At 46.5% G+C, this 19,193-nt stretch overlaps 2 protein-coding genes across 19 annotated transcripts in view; one reads left to right on the plus strand and one right to left on the minus strand.

Annotated features, from left to right (window-relative positions):
• The first annotated feature begins 333 nt into the window (after positions 1-333).
• Positions 334-6,715, plus strand: LOC306652350 (TBC1 domain family member 8-like). Of its 7 annotated transcripts, none has more exons than XR_013761374.1 (3): positions 568-931; positions 4,243-4,448; positions 5,871-6,270. XR_013761374.1 is itself a non-coding variant. In XM_079125301.1 (3 exons), the coding sequence occupies exons 1-3, from the start codon at positions 884-886 to the stop codon at positions 6,691-6,693; spliced, it is 273 nt and encodes a 90-aa protein (XP_078981427.1). In that variant the 5' UTR covers positions 569-883; the 3' UTR covers positions 6,694-6,715. The 7 variants fall into 7 exon arrangements, 1 of the variants encoding a protein (XP_078981427.1); XR_013761375.1 differs by having other exon boundaries at positions 4,243-4,445; XM_079125301.1 differs by lacking the exon at positions 4,243-4,448 and adding an exon at positions 6,667-6,715 and having other exon boundaries at positions 569-931; positions 5,871-6,068.
• A 2,441-nt stretch (positions 6,716-9,156) lies between these two features.
• Positions 9,157-19,193, minus strand: part of LOC306652349 (uncharacterized protein) — a 50,444-nt gene continuing 40,407 nt past the window's right edge. For 6 of the 12 annotated variants that reach the window (XR_013761360.1, XR_013761361.1, XR_013761362.1 and 3 more), the window contains exons 3-7: positions 13,034-13,149; positions 12,635-12,865; positions 12,302-12,544; positions 11,190-11,304; positions 9,157-9,189 (exon numbers count right to left, since the gene is read on the minus strand). Coding sequence is in view for 1 of the 12 variants with exons in the window: in XM_079125300.1 (XP_078981426.1) it covers positions 12,329-12,544; positions 12,635-12,865; positions 13,034-13,149 (563 nt within the window). In the remaining 11 variants the exon portion in view is untranslated. Of the gene's footprint in view, positions 9,190-11,046; positions 11,305-12,301; positions 12,545-12,634; positions 13,150-13,399; positions 13,540-15,077; positions 15,183-15,391; positions 18,637-19,193 lie in introns of those variants that run through there. The other 6 variants (XR_013761367.1, XR_013761366.1, XM_079125300.1 and 3 more) reach the window with 6 other exon arrangements.

A 19,193-nucleotide genomic window follows, 5' to 3' on the forward strand; every position in this document is an offset into this window, starting at 1 on the left:
GCAGTGCTGAGAACCGAACCCAGGGCTTCACACATGCTAGGCAAGTGATCTGCTATGTCCCAGCACCTGCTTTCTTTTTCTAAAGTGAAAGTCTTGCTTTGTTGCCCAGGCTGGACCTAAAACCCTGGGATCAAGATACCCACCTGCCTCAGGCTTGCAGGTAGCTGGGAGGTGCACATATGCTGTACCTGACTGTACTGTATTACCTTAGCAGTTCATAGAATCTGCTTGAAGTTTCTTCTAAGCATAATAAGAGTCATGTGACACAGACTCGATGCTCAGCCCGCTTCTGTGAACAAGAAATGAATAACCCTCTTGCACACTCCTTTTTTCCTCTACCTTGATGTGTGAGTGCTGTTTTTGAAAGTAGATTTTGTGTGATTCAGAAACTTTTGCATGAGTGTTGAAATATTCTTGAAGATGTATGCTGTTGGATGGCAAAATGATGATCCTTGAAAGTATGCAGTAGCCAGCAACCTGGGAGATGACACTTTAATCTTTAAGAAAACCCTTGGCCCATGAGTTGGCTTTCACCAGCAGCTGTCAGGCAGTTGTGTCCCCTTCCCCTGCACAGGCTTTGAGACTTTTGCATTTTAGCTTAAAAGAAACAAATAGAACTTTGGATTGTTATTTGCTGATGTTTGAAGTTTGGCTCCCACTTTATGGGGGATCTGAATTTGCATCTTTTCTCTTTGAGTTCAACTTGTAATCCCTTGGGTTGATATCCAGAAATTGGAAAGGACAGCCAACATCTTTGTGGCAGACACCATCCAGATCACCACGCAGAATAAGGAGCATGACTCCTCCATGTTTCTGATCCTGGATGCGGTCTTGAAGATCATGGAGCAGCTGGTAGATGTGATGCTGTGGAGGCTGCTGGATAATGAGGTCTGGAGCCAGATGTGCAGGAGCCAAGCCAGATCACCAAGAGGTAGATCTTCAGTCCCCTGGTATCCCTCAGCTGCTTGACATTTTCATGTGCTTTGCTTAGCACAATTTGGTTGTGAGGTCTTTGCTGTGTCCCTGGGCATTGGTTTGAGGGCCTGTGTGCATAGCAAACCCCATGAATGCTCAAGTTTCTTTCATAAAATGGCATGGTATTTGTATAGAAACCTCCTTTTTTTGGTTCTCTGGTGGTACTGAGGTTGAACCCAGGTCCTTATGCGTGCGAGACCAGGGCTCTACCACGGAGCTACACCAAGTCCTCATCTTTTCATCTTAAATCACATGGTAGAAAATGTTTCAGGGCAGCCAAACTGATTTCGATACCTTGGTCATCAATACAGTAAGTCAGTATTTTGTATAATTTGGCCCATGGCAACACCGGTCATGGAGACTGTCAGGGTAGTTGCTTGCAATGTCACTAAGGAATTCAACTTAATCATCTGAAGTTCAAACCGGGTGTTTGAGCTGGACTTTGATTTCAGGTTTGCAGATCATAACTGGGTAACTAACCACAGCTTTGATGTCAAGGTAAACCGTTATGAAAGATCCTATGAGGGACCACAGAATACTGTCCTGGATTCAATTTTTGACATGCTTACAGAATCAGAATTGATCAAATACTACTAGTTATTAAACAGTTTTTTTTCTTTACTGTGAAATTCATATAACACAGACCTCACCATTTTCAGGCACGCAGTTCAGTGGCATTAAGTATGTTCACACTGATACATGACCATCCTCACTGCCCATTCCAGAACTCTTCAGACTTGATTAAACTAAAAGTCTACCTACTAGACACTACCACCCTGTTCAACCTTGCCTGACAACCACCATGCTCTGTCTCTGTGGAATCAGCTGGATCCTTCACATAAGTAGACAACACTCAATGTTTTGCCTTGGGCTTATTTCACTTAATATAATGTCATCAATGTTCATCTCTGTTACAGCATGTGTCAGAATGTCCTTCCTTTTTAGAGTTGAATCATAATCCATCATATGTACATACCCCACTGTGTTTATCCATTTGTCTGTCCGTGCACGCTTAGTTTGCTTTCATCTTCTGGCTATTGTGAACAATGCTGTTGTGAAGCGGGCACACTAATTTCTCTGACACCTGCTTTTGATTCTATCCAGTATTTTTACCCAGAAGTGGAATAGCCAAATCATATAATCCTATGTTTAATTTTAAAAACATTCTTAGTCTTTTACTTTAAAATTGTTTATCTTTTTTAACATTCCTGTATTTTGTTGTTTTTTTTTGATTGACTTTTTTTTTTAAATATCCAAAGAGATGAGTAAACCATAGCTATAATGCCTTTGCTCATGAGGCAGTTTAGTACTTCAGCATCTGAAACTCTTGTTTTGTAACCAAATTTTGGAGCAGTTTTTATTTAAATTCTTTGAATTAGCTCAACTGCTAAAGTTTACATAGATCTTGTAAAATCTGAAAAACTCTGAAAATTGTAACTCTTCTGGTCCCAAGAATTTTGAATAAGGCCAACTCAACCTATAGTGAATTCATTCAAAGCCATGAGGGCTAGTGTTCAGTGCTAATACAGAGAAAGTCATATTGAAAACAGTAGATCTCTTCCTTCTTAACACAGGCACTTTCTTCTGACTGTCTGGTGGGGGTGCATCTTTCTCAGTGGTGGTCCTTGAACAGTAGAATGTTTGGGGTTTTCATGTATTCAGAATGACTTCTCGTCCCTTCCAGCTGTGTGCATGTAGTTCAAACTGATCACATGTTGCCACAAAAGGCACAAAAAAAAAGAAAGAAATGATCTTTTGTAGGTTTCCATTTTTATTTTTTCCTGAATTCAGCTCCATGTGGCGTTGGGTCACCTCTGATGTGTGATAGTTCTTTGGAAGATGGATGGCACTTATCTCTTCCTTATGAAAGAGACTCTTGGGGCTCTGATCATTGTTTTTGTTTCCTGGTCCCTAAATCCTTTCATCTAGCAGTCTGAAGCATTCTGTGTGGGATTGGCACCTGTAGTCACTTGCTCTGTGGCAGCACTCTGGAATTCCTGCTCCTTCTCTCACTGGCTCAGAGCCCCTAAGCCAACCTCTCTGACCTCTGATTTCCACCATTCTACTCTCAATGCAATGACAGCAACATTTTTAGAGTTAAATTAAGTACATTGGGCATTGTTGACTCTCAGGAACCTTGTGGTCCCCCTGAGGGACCTCACCTTCCATTATTGCAATATTTGAACTTCTTTTTCTTTGTTCTTTGTAGATATACTTGACCATCATATGTACTTTGACATGTCCTACATCCATGGAGTACAGCTTCCCTTCTTGTGGTTGTCCAATATGTGGAGCTACACCAGGCATATATTCATATACGAATGTAGTAAATTTTGTGTGATTCAGTGTGTGAACTTGCGCAGTGCACTTGGCTTTCCCTGGCTCCCTGGTGCTCCTCTGGAGAAAAGTCAGGCTCCTTTTTGGTTATTCACATCTGAACAGTTAAGCCTTTCAATGGGTAGTTGAGGTTTTACAATATTCACAGGACCACACAGTCATCACCACAGCCACAGAACCTTTTATTACCCTCCAAAGAAGCCTCACGTTCATAAGCAGCCACTCCTTATTTTTGTCTGTCAGCCTCCTGTGCAGATATTTCATGTAAATGAACCTGGCACCTTGTGGTCTTTGTGTCTGGCTCCTTTCACTCAGCCTGAGGTTTCCAAGCTCTGTCCATGCACACTTTCTGTTGATGGCTGAGTACTATCTACCCTGCTTGAGGGGATGTGCCACATTTGGTGTGTACATTGATCAACTGGTGTACATGGGGTAGTTTCCACCTTCGACAATGAATCTGTTGTTGTGTTTGTGTGCCAGTTAGTGGATGTCAGTTCTAGGTCCGCTTTCAACGTTTGCCAATGTAAGAGTGACATTTGGCCTTCCATGAGCAGCGTGCGAGGGCCCCACCTTCCCCATGTCTCACTGATGCTCACCCCCACTTATCATGTAACTTCTCCACACATGGCCTTTGCTGCCATTTTTGGAGTACTTCTCAGTTATTCAAACCAGGATGGAGTGCTTATTTGAGCTCATGAGTTTATGAATTTCTTGCCGGTGGGGACAGCGGGCTCTGCTCCTTGCACTTGCTTGGAAGGTCAACTGAATGTCTGGACGAACCGTGGGGCTCACAGGCTCTGGAGGGGCATGACATTTTTTAATTTCAGTCACTAAACTATCACATTGTGCCAGCGAGTTCAAAAGTGTTTTCTTTTCAATCTTGTGTCTGTTGAATTTTCCATATCTTGACCTCTCTCCACCTCTCACCAGGGACCTTGAAACCCAAGCACAGAAGGAGCTGTTTCAAATCTTTTTCAGGCTACCAAGAAAGGAGAAGCTGCACACTGTGGTGAATTGCTCCTGTGGATGCCCTTCAGTCGGTTCCACACTGCAGGATGCATGTTTTCCTCTGACAGCTCCACCTGCTTTGCTAGCAGAGAAGATGGCTGCTACAATGTTGTCCTTCTGCTCAGGTTGTACACCCTGCCTCTCCCCTCTGCTTGACCTGCCATGCACACTTTGATGTACCTTTCATCTTTTAACCCATGTAGTTGAGTCCATTTTCTGTTACTAAAACAAAATCCATGATGTCAGGTTTACTTATTAACCAAAAAAAAGGAAGAAAAGGCTTAATTAACTCCCAGTCCTGAAGCTCAAGAACATGGTGGTGGGTGAGCACCAATGAGGGCGTTGTGGGGGACAGTGTCCCCATGGCAGGAGCATGAGTAGATTGAAACATCATGTGTGAAGACAGGAAGCCAGAGAATGGGGCGGGACCATTCTTTGAAACAACTCCTGTTGTGGGAACGAACCAGGTCCCATAATCCCTACTGAGGGCTATTCTTCCAGTGACCCATCCATCCCCTACTAGGCCTCACCGCTTCAGGTTCCACCATCATTTAATGCTGCTCCTTTGGGGATCAAGCTTTCAACACAAGAACATTCGGGGGACGCACTCCAACTATATCCCAACCAGAGCAACTTGGGCCATCTGATGGTCAGGCTCCAGGAGGGAAGTGTTGCCTGAATTATGGCATTACCCCTTCAGCCTTCCTTTTTTCTCTTGTTGCTACAGCAACCGACGTTGCCTAGAAGTGAGGTAAGAACAACATACCCTAACCCCACACTGTTGATAAAGCTGTCATTCAAAAGTACATGCCTCACAATTCAAGCTGAGGGGGTACCACAGCTGTTACACATCAAGACCTCTGGGGTCTCATTTCTCATAGCATAGGTCCTGAGCCTGATTATTTAGAAACTCAAGTGTTTTTCCTCATATGATTTCCCACCTCCATCCCCTTCTTCTGCAGTTGATGCCTTCATTTTCAAGCATTATTATCAGTGGAGCAAGAAATCAACATGATGACTTACATACCTAAAAAATTGATTTTGGAATTATGCATAGTATCAAATTTACCTTGTAACCAATTTGTAAGTGGAATCCTACAGCATTGTCATTTTGTGACTTGTTTCTTCCAGTACACAATATCCTTAATGTTGATCCACCTCTTAACTGTTAGAATTCCCTTCCTTTGGAAGTCTGAATAATATTCCATGGTTGCCTAAACCACAGTTCCCTTATCCATTCATCTGTGCATGGAAGCTTGGGTTACTTCTACCTTTTGGTGATTGTGATTGATGCTCCCTTGCACACTTTTCAACCTTTATACCAGGTCCTTGTTGCCATTATTCCATGTTAGATTAACTTCTGAGCATGCTTGTGGAGGCCTTCCTTCCTTCTTTTTTGCAGTCCTTACTGTGATTCAAATCTTTTTATTAGTGCCTTGCAATTATACATAACAGTGGGATTCATTGATCTGTATTGGAACATGTACAGAATGTAATTGGTCAGTTCCATTCCCCAGCACCTCCCCTTCACATGCTGTCTTTTGCATCAGGTAGTGGGCATGGAGAAGATGGAGGACACCAGTCTGCTGCCCAGCCCCATCCTCATCAGCATCAGGAACAAGATAGCCTTCCAGATCATCAAGCTCAAGGATAGAGAGACCTTGGTGGAGACCCTGCTTGAGAGACTGAAGCAGGTCCATGCCAACAATCCTGTGCACTATGACACCTCAACCAATGACAAGGACATGGTAGGAGCCTGCAGCATGGTGGCTTTCCATGATGTGACAGTCCCCCTCTCATCACCTCTGTGTCAGTGGGCTCCAGAGGGCATGTGTAGGAAGGTGACCCCCTTGGGTGTGAGCACACAATGTGCTAGAGATGATTGGGCCTCCAGTAGTCTGGGGTGTGAGTCTGGTGTCACCTCTGATGGGCTGGGTGTCTTGAGTGGGCATTGAAGAGGGGCTGGTCAAGAATCACACCACTGCTTGGAGGGGTTGAGCTGGTGTCCCCCAGGTTTGCGGGGCTGGTCGTGTGCTCCCTGGGTGGGTGTGGAGCAGACACGCCCCTCCATATCCATAGGGATCGTCAGGCACCCCCAACTTCCTCACAGGCTGGGGTGCTGCCATACCCCAAGTTTGCAGGGGTTGATGCCCTTTGGAACAGAAAACCTGCTGAGAGAGATGCTCCATCATTCTTAGGGTTGGATGGCTGCGGAAAAGGACCTGGGTCTGCCAGAGCCTCACCTTCTAGAACTTTCATTGACATATACTTTTAAAAACACATTTTAAACTAATTCTTAATAATGGTGCATATTTTCCTCTCACTTTTCTTTGCTTTCTTTTAAAGGCTGGACACACATCACCTCTTTCATAGTTGACAAGCATGTGCAGTGACCACAGTTTGGGGATCTTGAAATGGTGTCCTGTCACAGCAACGAGGAGCGTGAAGACAAGAGCCCACCTCTCCACCCCGGATCCCTGACCATGGTCCTCCAGCCTTTGGGCAGCCAGAACCCTGACTCCCACCTGGTTAGTGAGGCCACTCCTTCCCTGCTGTGCCATGGGCACTGGAGGCTGGGCAATGACCATGGAGGATGTGGCACCTGAGCACCAGCTCCTCTAGACTCGGGTGGAGAGGTGGCCGTGGACCTTGTTCAGCAAGTTCTCTCTTTAGGGCTCAGACAGCAGAGGGGGAGCTAGTCTTTCCCCTGTCCATTAGTGGCTCTCATGTCATTCCTGCTGTGTGACTTGGGCAGTGGGCGGTGCCAGCCCTGTGTGTTTTCAGGTGTCAACCAAGTGTTCCTCCCACTGGTCGGTGGTGTCTGTGAGCATCTCAGTGTCAGTTTCCCATGTGTGTGTCCTGGGACAAAGGGCTGCCTGTCCTCTAGTTTTATGAACTAAAAATATTTTTGCTACATTCATGCTTTTTTCTTTATATGGAAAATTTGAGGTGAATAGACTCCAATTTTGTAACTAGACTCTAAGTGGCAGTGAAGAGACTAGTTTTGGCCTTGTCACTACCTTGGGGACCAGGTGTGGCTGTAGACCTTATTACCCCACATTTCTTCTCAGTTACTGCAGCTCCTGCAGCATCAGTTGTTACTTTTATTGATCCAGACTGAACCTTTCTTTTCAGATGGGATGCATGCCCACACACACATGGGAGGTACGGATATATATATATGTGTGTGTGTGTATTTATTATGTGTATATATATACATATACATATATATATATACATACATATATATATACATATAAAATTATTTCCTTAATCTATAATTTCCTAAGTATTGAGCATATATGTATCCTCCCATTGCTGGAGAATGCAGGTTTATTAAAAGCACTTCACCATAACCAACTCAAATGCTGTCTGAGCATGTGTGCTTCTATGTCTGTTGAGTGTGTACGTGTGTGTGCCTTCATGCGTGTGAGTGTCATAATAACCAATATTTCATTTCTCCCATTGGAAATTGAGTCAGAAAATGCAGTCTGCCATACTCCCAATACCAAAATGTCATTTTGATCAAATGAAACATTCTTTCATCTAGGGTTGAATGTTTCCACTAGGAATTACTGGTAAAATGAATAGATTCAAATCATGAAAGTGCTTCAGAATACACAAGCATATTTTAAATAACAAAGACTTAAGGTAAAATTATGTATGAAATTGATGAGTAAACATTTTAGAAATCAATCTCATTGATCATCCATGATGCAATGCTTTAGCACTGCCCAGAGAGACAGGAACAGATTCTTGTCCACGGGTTCCAGTGGTGACCTCGCACCTGAGTTGTCTCATGAGAGGGAGGTTGAGGTGGGATCCAGTCATCATTTTCCTCCTGAGAGTAGGTCCTCTTCCTCAGGACAAAGTATCTCCTGACATGGGGATTCATAGCATAAAAGACTGCGGGGGTGTCTGGAATTCCATCCAGTGCTTGACAAAGATCCTCTGGAGGATGTTTGCAAAGTCTCATCCTAAAAGGAATTGCCAGATGTTTTGCTCCGGAGCATGGTGTTTTTTCTGCTGTGTTTTTCTGATAATATGTTACTCATTTCAGTCTGAACGGATTGCTTAAGGGGATGACAGGAATACAACAAAAATTCCATAAAATATTACTTACAATCTGAAAAACAATGGGTCTTTACCACTAACAAAGTCAAAAATAATTTTGCAACTATGCAATGAGTCCCTGAAAGTCTCTGGAGAAAATAGATCTAGATCTGCCTATGTCTCCAACAGGCTGGTTAAATTCTAACGATGGTTTTGTTTATGTGGGGTGGTGAGGTAAGATAATAAGGTTTCACAACATTCCTTCATTCCTACAAAGAATATGTCATTCCTATAATAAACTTTGGTACACAATAACTATTGGGACTGCTGCCCTCCTGTAGCCCTTATCTCAGCAATTTAGATATTAACCAGATGGACCTGGTAGAGATGGTCACATGAGATTACTTGTCTATTGCTTTAACCGTGAGAAAAATAAGAAGAGTCTTAGGTCACATAGAGTTTAGATATTAAGGAAATTAACATTGTATTAGCTGACTGACGTAGTTAGATATTCTTAAAACAATTGTGATTAGGTAAGGATAATCTGTAAGGTTGCTGTTTTCTGCCTATGCTTTGGAAGCTTCTTTAATATTAACCACAAAACTGCCATTATAGCCTGAAGAAAAATGTATATAAACCCAGACTTCCCCAGAATAAAGTGGGATTGATTGCATCAGAACTAGAGTCTGTGTCTTTCATTCTCCATCCATTGCCAACTCTGTCTCCCCATGCCCTGTTTACCTGTGTAGAACTTATGGACTCCTGCTAGGGCTGGACTCTGGCAAAAGACTTTTGCATTCTTTGGAATCTTCATTTCTGGGGAGAGAGGGGTACAGGTTGGATAGGTGGCACTTGAGACTTGCAGAGCAGGACACCCCAACATCTGACAGTCTCTGCCAGGAAAGGCCTGAGCCACAGACCTGAGAGCTGTCCAGATCAGCTCCAATACAACCAGACACATCCTCAACCGTCCCGGAAGAAAAACTAGGTCCAGGACATCACCAGGACTAATGCCTGTTGCCTCCAAAGGCTTTGGGCTCCAGAAGATCAGAGTTCCTCTTGATTGTGCCAAAGCATACCCCTAGGGATTACATCTGAAATCTTACACAGATGACTCATATGCTCAAGGTTTCAACCCCAGTTCAGGAAGGTTTACTGGTGGGTTTGGGGGGAAGCACTCCATGATGAGTGCTCTGATGTGGTCATGAAATACTCAGTCAAGATGAAGAGAACACTAAGCAGTGGGAGAAAATGGAAGAAGGTTGGGCATAGATGGAGGAAGACCTGAAGAGGGAGAGGCCCTAGGCACACATATATTTTTGCTGGGGGTCCCCCCCCCTTTTTTGTGGTACCAGAGATTGAACACAGGGCCTTGTGCTTGGGAGGCAAGCACTCTACCAACTGAGCTATATCCCCAGCCCTGGGGGCTTCTCTTAATCCTCATCCTCCTAGTAGAAGTCCTCCTCTTCTTCCCATCTTTCTCTCCTGCCCTCTCTCAGTCTCCTTATATCCCATTCTATCACCTGGTTGGCAAGTGCTCTATAGCTTGCAGGTGCTACACCCTCTTCCATAATGCACAGTCTCAGTTCAGAACCAAATGGAATGCTATGAAACTCAGAGCCAAAACAGGAGTCCCCTTATTTTCCCTAAGTATTTGACAGGGAGTAAAGTATGACCAACTGAGACACCTCGTGTTAGCCATGTTCTGCCATTGTTGCTAGCCAGCTCCATGTGGACCAGGCATCCTACAAGGGAGGCCACATCCCAAATGCTGCCTTACTGAGATCAATAATTCCAAAGACAAGGAAAGGGACTGCTTCACTCCCATGTTTTGCTATGGTCCAGGGATGCAACAACCCCCAGTGGGTTTCAGATGGCCAGCAAGTCCCTGGTCTGAATACCTGTCTCTTGCCGCCCTCCTCTAAAAGGGGTCTGTTCACTATTTGGGTTTGGATGGGTGTACCTGTGCTATGAATTTCCCAGCCTACCAAGGCTTTAGCCTTCTACTTCCATGAACTCTACTCACTTAACAGAATTAGTGGATTAGGATATGAGAGAATGTTTCATAGGCTGGTTTTTGATGCAGTTTTCAGTGTAGACAGAAAGGGGTCATGGCTGTTGCAGGGTTTTGGCTCACAGAAAAGAAAACAGCAATGGCATTAATTACAGGTCAGCTTTGTGGCATACATGCCTAGGAAACCTCATCTGATTTAGTGAGGGAAAATAACCTGGCTCTACTGATTCCATCTAGGCAATTGGACTCAGGCACAGAAGGCTTGGCCATTTGTGCAGTGTCAGACTGTTGAGGCTGTCCCCCAGTCTGTTCTTTTTTCAGATTTAGTCCTGTTCCTGCTTGCTAGAATACTGACAATGCTCTGCACAGGGAGTGGATTTCTGGTCATGGAGAAGGCTTTCAATAGTACTGCTTCAGTCTACAAATGCACCAACTGCATCCTTAGCCCCTGTGTTCCCATCTTCCTCTGCAAACACTCCTCTCAGTGAGCCCTGGGACCACATGACCCCTGCAAGAATGCTTTCTTCCTCACTCCTCACTGATGTCAGCATTGAATGCCTGTTGCTGTCCAGGGTTGGACACAACCTTGTGTCCAACCCTGTGTCCAGGTGCACAAGCCCCTGGGGCTCATCAGAGAACCTAGAGGCCTTTACAGCAGTGCCAGTGTGGTTTTCTTTGTGCACCAGGCCCACCAGTCCCTGTTGGAGTGTTCATCTGGGTCAGATTCTACTCTTTTGGGCTACGAGTTGACCTGAGTGCACTTCCTCAACATGGCTCCCCACCATCTGATTGTCCCACTTACTGTGCTGTTGGGAGATGATTTGTCCCAGCTCATAGTCTTCTGGCTCCTCCTCCATCAGCAAGTGATGTTCCAGGGCCCTGTGAATGTCGGCTGGAGCCCTATCATTGCATGTCACCTGCATCAACGTGGGAGATAGGCCTTGAGGAAATGGGCCTTGGGGTGGTGGCTAACCAAGAACAGTGTCAGGGACATTCAGAGGGAAGCTCAGCTCTAAATACAGGGGCACCATCATTACTCACTACTCCACTACCTGAGGGTAGCCACCTGGTAATCGCCTGGGGCCTTCCTCAGGGCTATGACACCAATCCTCCTACTACGGTCTGCCTGGCTCTGCCATTGCCCTTTGTGGAGCCACATTTCACTCAGGGTCAAAGGACTCCACAGCCTGGGTAGAGAAATACTCTCATGCCACCATGATGGAAGGAATGGACCAGTGACCTCCTCTCTCCCAGGGCTGTTGCAAAATGCAGGGTGAATTTGGGGGTGGCCCAGGCAGACACCCAAGAGAATTTGCTTGTGATTTTCAGGGCACAGAGCACACTCAGAGGGAAGACCAATGATAGCCACGAGAGCTTCTGGCCTCCAGAGGCTCAGTACTGCCTGGGATGGAGGAGGACACCTCATTCAGCCAGGGTGGCATGGGAATGGGCCCCTGTACAGCACCTCCCTGGAGGTGGAGTGTGCTCCATCCACATAATATTGCTTCTACAGCGATACCCTTGGCACCCTGTTCAAGGGGTAGGAAGAATCTTGTGTTGCTCTCCTCCTCCATGTGCACCAGCATTCTTCATCCCACACAGTGCAGCCTGCATCCTGCATCCTGCATGCTGTCCTTTTCTCACCTCCCACCAAGACCTGCCCCTGCACTTCTGGCCTGCACACTGTCATCCAACACACAGACTCCCTCACAAATGGGGGTGGAAATGGTCATGCTCTCCCTCAACTCAGGTCAAACCCTTAACAGTGACCTCGCTCTTCTTTATTCCCATCTCTCCTTCCTGACCATTGAAAAACTCCCAATTCAAGAACACAAGAGTAGCCCATGGCATGGGATTTGTGTTTTCTCCCTGCCCTGGGATAGCGCCAGGGGACACCTCTTCTGCCAGGCTTACCAGGACAGACTTGCCATCCTTTGCACTCTACTGCTGTAGTCTGACGTTTATGAGGCAGCTGTCTTTCACCTGTTTCTTGGACCGGATCCCTGAGGATCTGCCCGTTAAGCATCCAATGGCCCTGGATTTCTTCATGTGTTTCTTGGCCATCGGCTTGGGCCTAACCTTTTGAGAAGAGATGTGACTGGAAGTTGGGCTGATGTTATGCACCATGGCTGAGGCCTCAGAATTTGATTCTGACAACTATGGGGGATAGAATATCAGCAAAGACCAGAAACTGACGACCACTCCCACCTGTGCTCATGCAGGAGACAGCCCTGCCAGGAGGCTTACCAGGATGCACTGTAAATCTCTCCTGGTCTGCTCCTCCAGGTTGACCTGTACGAAGCTGCTGTCTTCTGCCTGCTCGTTGTAATGAGGCAGTAGGGAACTGCTGTTGGTGACACTCTTGGTACGAGAGTCATTGCTTTCAGTGGCCTGGGGCAGTGGTCTGGCTGCCACTGAAGAGCTGCTGCTCACAGCTTGTGGGGTCCTGGGAGTCACTGAAGAAGTGGACTCCAACAACTGTGGGGGATGGAAACATCAGCAGAGCCCAGAAACTGTCAGCCACCCCCACCTGTCAGGGTTCTCTATGGGCATTCTAGGACATATGTCCAGGAGCTGAGGCTTTTTGTCACCCTGGTGGATGTGAAGAAGCACCAGGGGTAAAGAGTGAGTAATGTGGGTGTTTACCTCCTTTGTCTTGCTGTTGGCCCACTTCCTGGTGAGTCTTTTCCTGAGGACAAAATCAAAGTCCATGTGGGGATTGATGGCATAGAGCACATTGCCATCAGCAGGGATCCTCAGCACTGGAGAGGGTGGAGCAGAGGTTGGAAGGTGAGTGACACTCAAGGAGTACACAAGAGAACATGCCCCACGACTGACAGCATCTGCCAGGTCAGGCTTGAGCTCTAGACCTGAGGGCCTTCCAATCTAGATAATGTTCCACTGAAGGCGGATGCCCTGAGGAAAGAGTATGGACGGGATCTAAACCAATCTACCAGCTTCCAACAGAAAGCACCCTGGACCCCAGAACCTCTCTGTTCAGGTAGAACCCACCACGGAGACCATGCTGGCGTTTGCATCATGGTTTGCCATCAGTCACTCCTGTGTTGGAGCTACAGTGTTCACACACAGGGTTCAGAAAATCATGTGATGGTGGATGCTTTGACCTTGCAGTGGAATAATCCAGTCATACGTGAGGAGGTGGTATAAATTGGAGGTGTGTTGGGCATGGACGGAGGATGTCCACAGGAAACTTGTGCCTTTAGGAACCATTTTTTTATTTTTTATTTTTTTGACTCAGCTGATTCTTCATTTCCTCCTCATCATTCTCCTTTGCATTCAGAGTTTTTTCAAACCAAACTCAATTTAAATTTATGGGAGCACAGTGTATCAGGCAATTAGACAAATATATTTAAATCATCTGATGAGAAAAAGAAACGTGGAGCCCAATAGTGCAAAACAATGTCTATAAGAGAGAAATCATGAAGTGGGAAGAATAACACAATTATTCTATCAGCACCTCTTGCTCTTGTAAACATTACTTAACACAAATGAAGAGGACTCCTCTGACAATCAACCAAAATAGCTTCTTGCTGGCATACCCTCACCCCCAAATAGTTAATTTTACAATGAAAAAGAAAGGAAACACTTGAGAAATTTTCAATTGTGATGACTTAGAACAAGTCTTCATGAGATTACTAACTACTTTTGGGCAACTGATATCAGGAAGGTGAAAGGAAAATAAAATTGTACAGATCCTGTTCTGTAATGTACAGAAGTGATAAATACAAACTTCATACCATCAATATAGGCTCCTTCAGAGAGGAGAACAATTCATATATTCAATCTATTTCTTGTTATATTCTTGTTCTCTTTGTGTTTCTCGATCTTGTTGTTGTTCTTCTTCTTCTACTTAATGATGTTCTTGTTCTTCATCTTCTACTTCTGGTTGTGGTCTTCTTCATGTTCTTCTTCTTCATTTTTCCCTCCTTCAACTCCTTTTCCTTTATGTCCATCAAAAGAGACAAGATAGCAGATTTTTACCACATTTTCAACTGAATGGTCATCATGCATTGCAACATGTCTTCCCATAGTGGGTGTTTTCTGTATGTTCATGCAAGAGTGAGGCCAAACATCTGCTTTGCACATATCTCACTGGGCATGGGAGCTGCCAGCCCCCAACTCCTGTCTGGGTGTAACTAAAAAGGGAAGTTCTGCAGCACTATGGAATCTGGAACATAATTTCTAATGCAAAAGCACTTTCCCCAAGGCCTAAAGAAAGTCAGGCCCCTAGCACAGAGATTCTCCATGCAGGAAGAGAACAAGCAACAAGAAAGAAACCCCAGGCCTCAATGAGCCCACTGGAATTGAGCTGAGTGTACAGCCTCGAACAGCAGAGCCCAATGTGTGTAGGCTGCTCCACACACCTCTGTGGACCAGGTAGTGAGAGAGGGTGCTTTTGTCTGCCTAAGAAGGTGAGGTCATTCCCCACTGCCACCCACCTGGTGTTGACAGTATACTATGAGCTCGGTCCTCTGATCCCCCTAGGTCTCACAAAGCATTTGGTTCTCTGAGAGACACATGGCTTCCTCAAGACCCAAGCATGAGGCGATGGTACACTTGGTCTTGGAGGTACGGTCTTACCTTGGGAAGAGCGGCTCCAGCACCTGCTGGCTGGTGATGAAACCTGAGTAAATAGACCTGAAGGTGCTTCCCCAGTCAGGGTTCCTACCAAAAAAGACAGGCACCAGTTGGTTCATGATCTCTGCCTCTCTGTTTCCTTCAAGGTCTCTATCCCACAGGGCTCATCCATGTTCGGAACCAGATCATTTTCACCCTGGTTTTGAACAAGAATGGTGGGATCAAAAATGGAACTGGTAGCAATCACAAAAATGCTTTATCCCAATATAACGAATTAACAGCAGAATGGGACAGGTCTCATTGGCACACACACACACACACACACACACACACACAGAGCCAGAGTGTGAGTGGTGGGCCATTAATGAGGGATCCTAAATGAGGGCCAGCTGTGCTCACCTGATCTGCTGATCTGTGCTGCTCAGTGTTGCTGTTGAGCTTCTCTGGGAAAGTGTCCCCAGACTCTGGCGTCTAGGACAAAACCTCACCCCCTCTTCCCACACAAGAGCACGGTGGTCCCCCTGAGATTCCTGGGGGCCTGAGGCTCGACATTTTTTGAAACAACAAGAGAACATCCCTCTCGCTCCGGTGTCTCCAACAGACTGAACTGGGATGGGCTGCTCAGTGAAGTGGGTGCCTGGGTACCAGGGTTCCATGTTCCATTTGATCCATCGTCAAGGCACTGAGGTCACATCCTGTGCTGCCTCTACCCGAGCCTCTTATTCACACAAGACTACTCCCCAAACCACAAGGGCTGCTGATTGCTCCCACCTCAACCCACATCACGTGCACAACTGAATACATGTTCACCAACAACTACACCCACCAGATCCTGCCCACCTTGGCTCCCGATAGAGTTCCAGCATGAGGATTCAAATCTGAATTCACAAGCAGACCCTCCTTCTCACCAGCTCTGTGACGCTGGACCAAACTTTGTGCCTCTCTTGGGCTCCCCAGTGTCCCCAACATTTCAGGGTATAGATGTAGCCTTTGATTTCTAGGTAGTCGTTGGATATATTTGCCAATAAATACCTGGACTATCTCTGAAAACAATAGACAGGACTCGTAGGTTATGAAGGCACAATCATAGAAATGGTACAATCACAAGAAGGGTACAAAGAATGCACCCCAACTCAATCAGGCTTGTGTCCCTCATAGGATTCTGGACAAGGTCGGTCCCTTTTGGCTGCTGTTCCCACTCTGCACCATGACAAGCTGGAGCGGATGGAGATTCAGAGGCAGACCTCTCTGGCACAGACCACCCAAGGCCTCTTATGAGACTTCAAATTGCCCAAGTGCCTCTTCTCAGGCTATGAGGTGGGGGCCTCACAAATACTCTGTGGTACCACAGCACTCTGCTGCCCAAAGCCAGTACATTCTCTCCTGGAGGTGGATCAGACTCTGTCTCTGGATCCATGGGACTAGAAGCAGGCAATGGTGATGGCATATCATCTCCAGGATGGAGTTCTGGGAAGCCTATGGCTTCTGTCTGGATCCCTATCTCCAGTATTGCTTCCCAGTCTCACTTTCATTCTTGAACCAGGCAATCAACATTTATCCATCATGAGCTGTCCTTTCGACACTGTCCTGTGAGAAAGACATGACAGTGTCCTATCCTCCCATCAGAGAACCACTAAGGCTCAGCCAAATGGGATTCTCCCAAGAACTCAGGCATGAGCCCAGAGGCAGATCCTCCCAGCTGAGCCTCAAAGGAGACTGTAGTCCCAGTCTCCTGAAAACAGGTGTCCGGCTGAGCCACCTTGGATGCAGGTGCACAGAAACTGACCTCATCAATGCCTGTAGTTGTCAGTCATGACTTAGAGGGCTGGTGTTTCAGAACCGTGGACATCAAGCCAGCCTCCACGCTTTGGGGTGTGCACTAGCCTATCCCTGTCTGCCTGTGCCCTCCAAGCCACATTGGCCATGAATCCAACCTCCTCCTGTGGCCAAACTCAATCCTGTTTCCCAATTTCTTCCCCAACGCACTGCTCCCACAATGAGCAGGGCTGACCCCTCGTGTCATTCTGGTTCCAGAGGCAATGCCACCCCACTGAGTCCATCCCCCACACCCCAGTGACTCCTGCTTTGCTTCTCACACCTGATCCTATTTTGGCCTTGGCTGTTGCTCTTTTCTTTCATGTGCATTTGCTTTCAGATGTTGTATATCTGCAGCCACCATAGGGTAGAACTCATGGTGGTGACTAAGTCATGTCCATGCTGACAGGACCCTTGGATGGGTAACTACCAGATCACAGTAATGAGTGAACACAAGAGAATTCATTAGAAAACCCTGTCTGAGTGGCTTCTTTTATCCAGAAATGCTGGTGATTGGAGGACCCATGACATGGGTTGCTGTGGACAAAGCAAGACCACAGGCTCTCTTTCCTGGGTCCAATTGCTCCACTACAATGGAGAGCAGTGAAATTCCTGGTGCTAAAACCAGCCCTGTACCCCAGAAAGGACACTGCTCTCAAAACCTTGATCTGAGTGTGTGTGTCCTAAGGTAATGAGGTTTCAGGTTCCCAGGCGCAAAATTAAGTCCTCTCAAATCCAGGAGAAATATCAGTCTCCACTGTCCCTCTTTCCCTCTGCAGGTCCCAGGGTGTCCTCACCCTAACCATGGATAGTACCCTAGCCCATTCCAAAATGAGGACCATTGAGTTCCAAAAAGGACTGCCTCTGAGATACTCAGTGTACCAACGCCCTCTGCTGAACACATGTCCCTATTCCCCCGAGACCCCAAGATGATTTCTCTTCAGGAAACACAGGACAAGGAGAGCACTTTCAAAAGACCCAAGGACATTAGTGGGTGATGGATGGATGGATGAATGGACAACTACGGCCACCAGAAAATTCTGGGAACATGTATGTCCTTGGGTCACAGGCCCATGCATCTTTTTTCTCCCCACAAATTTTCTTATTTTTTTTAAGCAAAAGTGAGGCTTTCCCTTAGAATGCCCCTAAACACAAAGGGGGCATCATACTTCAACAGGAAAAAGGTGACCGATGGACCTCCCACTGTATCTATTTATGAACACTCTGGGGCATCTTCGACCTGTGAAGGCTTTGGGAAGGATGGAGACACCCCAGCCACCACCAGCACACCATTTCTAAACCTCAAAACCGCCCCTGCCAGAACTCTCCATTCCACTCTATATTCTGACCTCCTGAGCCATCTGCCTTGATCAATCCCCCCTCTCTGCTTCCTCAGTTTCTTGATTGTCCTGATGTGATTTGAACATGGATCCCAGGGTGCTTGTAGCCTACCCCAACCTGCTATGGTCAACTGTTCATGTCCCACAAAGAGATGGTGACACTGTGGAATATGTCTGGGTAGCTCTGGATGATATGTAGCCCACCATCCAGGGTTTGATTTTCAAGGAAATGATTGCAGTGGGAGCCAAGAGGGTTCTGAAATGTAGAGAAATGTGGCAACAGACTGAGCATCAACAAGATGCTCAGGACTCTGGGATCAGATGGTGTGACATGGAATTGCTGGGGGCCATGAAGAAAGCCCATTCATTCTGCAGAGACAGTGGACCCTCTCAGTGCTCATCCTGCTACTGTGCTTCTCAGAGCCCCGGGATGCCCCAGGTGTGTGGAGGTGGGGAAGCCACATGCCATCCCAGGCTGCTCCTCAGCAACTCCACCTGGACTTGAAGCATGCATATCTGCCTCAGGTGTCATCACAATGTTTCCCTGCCTCGCAGAACAAAAGTGCTCTTAAAGACACTCATGTTCCACTGACTCTGGACTACCCTTTCCTCTGGGATTCCTGAGTCTTAGTATTTAGGAGGCCACAACAGTTGTCAGCTCCAAGGCTGGGCCCACAGAGACCAGAACAATCTAGGCATTGCTCATACTTCTAGTCTAACATGACCCACAACACAACACCTGGCTAGAAAAAAGGATCCTCTCCACCACTGGGATGGCCCCTCCTACGACCTCAGGACTCATCCTACAAGCACCTCCTGAACCCACCATGCGCACGGCCTTGGTGCACATCAGTCTGCAAAGACCTGGAAGATGGGGGATCCCACTTGCTGGGATCCAATAGCCCAGATCTTGGGGTCACAGCTGCCCACTGACTTGGACACACTGCTTATGTGCACAATTACCACTGCCTGACACTGAGGCTGAGATTGACACACCTGCAGAATTGGCAGTGGACCTGGATCCCCAGGAGTGGGGGTGAGCTGTACCCTTT

This window comes from Sciurus vulgaris (genome assembly GCF_902686455.1).
Source record: "Sciurus vulgaris genome assembly, contig: HiC_scaffold_178_arrow_ctg1, whole genome shotgun sequence".
Taxonomy (NCBI): Eukaryota; Metazoa; Chordata; class Mammalia; order Rodentia; family Sciuridae; genus Sciurus; species Sciurus vulgaris.